The following is a 3,555-nucleotide window of genomic DNA, read 5'->3' as shown; positions in this document are numbered from 1 at the left end:
TGACTAGGATACCATTTATTGAGACCGATCCAAATTCCTTCCCAAGTCCCTTATCACCACAAATAACGAATTCACATCTCCACCCCACAATATTCCACAGCACGAGGAATATTGGGAATATCTTCTGATGATGACATCATAAATTCTGATACTATCATGGGAAAATGTTTCCAATACATGGCGCAATACATGGCGGAAATATGCTTTGAACTCATAACTAATCATTAAATGAATCGGGTGTGGTTCCGCTCCAAACCCATATACATGTATATTTGCTATAATTAGATATTTTTCAAATTAAAGGATCAAGTGTGGTTTCTAACTTTCCATCAATTTGGGTTGGATCCGGTTCTTAGCATCCGCACTGGGAAATAAATGTATACTATTGATTCAACTATGCACCGGCTCCAAATCCAAATCGTTTAGGAACCAGTAACCGATCAAACCTGATGCCCATTTTCTTTCCTTGTTTATTGGGAAGGGACGAAGGGTGGAATAGGTTATGCGAATAATCTGCTCAACCAACATTCCTTTCATATCCATAACAGATTAACAGAAGATCCTCACTATTCCCAAGTTGCCAAATGCCAACCACGCAACGGAATGTGGCCGTAATGTGCGCTTTATTTCACAATCTAGTTAGAACTTTTAGCCTATAAAGTTACCATCCCTTCCCTTCCCATGACGGAGCTCACCTCCGGTCAGAAAATATGGCCGGAAAGGTGACATCCAGTACCGCTGTTAAAGCTTTACTGCTCATTCTTTTGATTGTCATCGAGGTCCCAAGTACCGCCCTCTCCCAAGGAGAAACTGAAATAGATCGTTGGATCCAAAAGCATATTCAGGCCTATGTTGCACGGAAAGAAGAGCTCAGAGAAGGTGTGGACACTGCTCTCGAGCCGGCTCTGAAGGCTGCCGAGGCAAGTCGAAGAGTGATCAAGGTGAGGAAAAATGGCGCCGGCGACTTCAGGACGGTGACGGAGGCCATCAGTACTATTCCGGCAGGGAACACCAAGAGGACCATCGTGTGGATAGGACCCGGTGTGTTTGAGGAAAAGATCAAGGTGAATAGATCGCAGCCCTTCGTTACGTTCTTTGCATTGCCCAAGGACAAGCCGACGTTGGTGTACCATGGGACAGCCAAGGACTACGGGACTGTGGATAGTGCTAGCGTTATCGTAGAGTCTGATTACTTCATGGCCGTTAATATCATATTCAAGGTCGGTTTATTTTTTATATATATAATCAACGTTTATGTCTCATGCATGCATGGTCTGAGTCTGAGATTGACCAGAAGCCTTATTCTTATAGTCTACGATTAATTAAGATAGAAGTTAGAACCCATTGATTTGATGATCATAGGATTCTGTTAATTTTTGAATGGTTTTCAGAATTCTGCACCGGAGCCTGATGGAAAGAGAGAAGGAGCTCAGGCAGTGGCCATGAGGATCTCCGGCGACATGGCTGCGTTTTATGGATGCAGCTTCATTGGATTCCAAGACACCTTGTGCGATGATAAAGGCAGGCATTTCTTCAAGGACTGTTACATTGAAGGCACCGTTGATTACATCTTCGGCAATGGCAAGTCTATTTATTTGGTATGCATCTCTCTCTCTATATGTGATATGTGCGTCTCTCATCGACCAAATCCCCTGCCTTATTTTTCAGGATTTAGGTGGGTTGATGGTAAATATATTTTTTCTAGGTATCACTTAGGCAATAAAATGTTACAAGGTTCCCACTTGAGAATGAATGTTAAAAATATAATATATCAAAAATACCCATTGACACTATAATCTAAAAAGTATAGACTTATTTTTGAGGATTTTTATCACTTACCCAAGGAAATGTCAGCCTCTTCTTACTAAAGTTTCAAGTTGAGAATAAATGCTAAAAATATAAGGTCAAAAATACCCATTAACACAATATAATCTAAAATGCATGGACTTGGGCCCAAGGGTAAAAATGACAATATAGAAAAATTAACTATTTACCCAAAAAAGTGGGTGAGGCAAAAAAGAATATGAGAAAGTTGAGAGGCCTCATTTACCTAGGTAAATTTATCAATAAAGAATATGGGTAAGTGCACTTACCCGGGTAAATAGCCTCTTTGTAAAAGAACAAAACCTAAGGGTGTGCTCATTTTTTGGATTTTGAGTGTGAAGCATAACATTAAGGGCCTGTTCTTTTTTTGGATTTTGAGAGGAAAAAGTGCATTTCGATTCCATTGGCTCAAATATTCATGTTCTTTTTTCAGATTTATATAGGGTGTACAAAAAATTCATTTTCCATGTGGTATCACTTATCTTGAAAAATTGTCAAACGGGACAAAATTACCTATTTTAATAATAAATTTTTATAACTAAAAGGGTGATTATCTTTTTTATCTAAGAAATTAAAGAACATTGATAAATAAGCTGCTATAGTGGTTTTTTGTTTGTTATCAAGTGTTGAAGTGTTTTAATTTGCAGAACACGGAGCTACATTCGGTTTCTAATCGTACCGCCTTTATCACGGCACAAGCAAGGGAGAGGGTAGATGACGACAGCGGGTACAGTTTTATTCATTGCAAAATTACAGGTAATGGAGAAACTTATCTAGGTCGGGCGTGGAAAGATAGAGGTAGGGTTGTGTATGCTTACACTTACATGGGCACTCACGTCAAAGCTGAAGGCTGGTCCAACTTCGGAGTAGCAAGCCGTGATAAGTACGTATTATATAGCCACTGCACTCACTAAACTAATCTTATTAATTAATAAGATGGATAATATTAATTAACTGATGAAACTGAAAGATATGATTCTAATTGTCATAAAATTCACTCTATCTAAATATTAAAACAAGGTTTTTAAAACCGGATAAGACAGGGAACCGTTCTGACTGGTTTTCGGGTTGAATGGTTTGATTGTCCGGTCTGAATAGACAGCCTATTTTGACAAAAATAAAATAAAAATCCAGAAACGACCAAAAACCATTTTTGGGTCGAATGATTGTCAAATTCAGCCACTAGTGTTAATGATTCATTGACCAAATCAATAATTTTTGGCCAAAAAAAAATTTTAGAATAAAACAGAACTGATCAGATAACTGATTCCAATTTTTCTAGTCCAACCATCCAGTTCGGTCTGATTTTAAAAACATTGTATTAAGAGACTACATCTTAATTTCATTATTAACATAGCTAGAGGGACATACATTGATGATTATCCCTTTTATGGCTATGCACTAAATAAGAAATAACCATGGAGCACAATTGTCAATTAAATATATTAATAAACTATTTCAGGTTTAAATAGTTGATAGCTGAAACTGTATGGTTTATCATTGCACAGGACTGTTTTCTATGGAGAGTACGAGTGCAAGGGTCCAGGGGCAGCCACGAAGAGACGTGTGCCTTTTGTGAAATTACTAACCAAACAAGAAGCTGAGCCCTTCTTGAGTTTGACCTACATTCACGGCATTACTTGGCTTCTCCCTCCTCCCGTACTGTAAAGAAGTCTGGTCTAATAATGTATCTTCATTATCTAATATATATTCAAACGTTGAAGTTTCAAA

At 38.2% G+C, this 3,555-nt stretch overlaps 1 protein-coding gene across 1 annotated transcript; it reads left to right on the top strand.

Moving 5' to 3' along the window:
- Window positions 1–679: 679 nt before the first annotated feature.
- Window positions 680–3,555, top strand: LOC104594011 (putative pectinesterase 63). The gene is made up of 4 exons (XM_010254129.2): window positions 680–1,220; window positions 1,392–1,598; window positions 2,472–2,707; window positions 3,333–3,555. The coding sequence occupies exons 1-4, from the start codon at window positions 711–713 to the stop codon at window positions 3,490–3,492; spliced, it is 1,113 nt and encodes a 370-aa protein (XP_010252431.1). The 5' UTR covers window positions 680–710; the 3' UTR covers window positions 3,493–3,555.

The sequence above is a fragment of the Nelumbo nucifera genome, chromosome 5 (genome assembly GCF_055504915.1).
Source record: "Nelumbo nucifera cultivar China Antique chromosome 5, China Antique-T2T, whole genome shotgun sequence".
NCBI lineage: Eukaryota > Viridiplantae > Streptophyta > Magnoliopsida > Proteales > Nelumbonaceae > Nelumbo > Nelumbo nucifera.
This window is presented reverse-complemented; position numbering and strand designations above follow the sequence as displayed.

Bases quoted from the DNA above. Each gene is read 5' to 3' on its own strand.
- LOC104594011 (XM_010254129.2), top strand. From the start codon at position 711: ATGGCCGGAAAGGTGACATCCAGTACCGCTGTTAAAGCTTTACTGCTC. The intron at 1,599-2,471 runs GTATGCATCTCT...TTTAATTTGCAG, and splicing joins ATGGCAAGTCTATTTATTTG to AACACGGAGCTACATTCGGT. The intron at 2,708-3,332 runs GTACGTATTATA...ATCATTGCACAG, and splicing joins GGAGTAGCAAGCCGTGATAA to GACTGTTTTCTATGGAGAGT.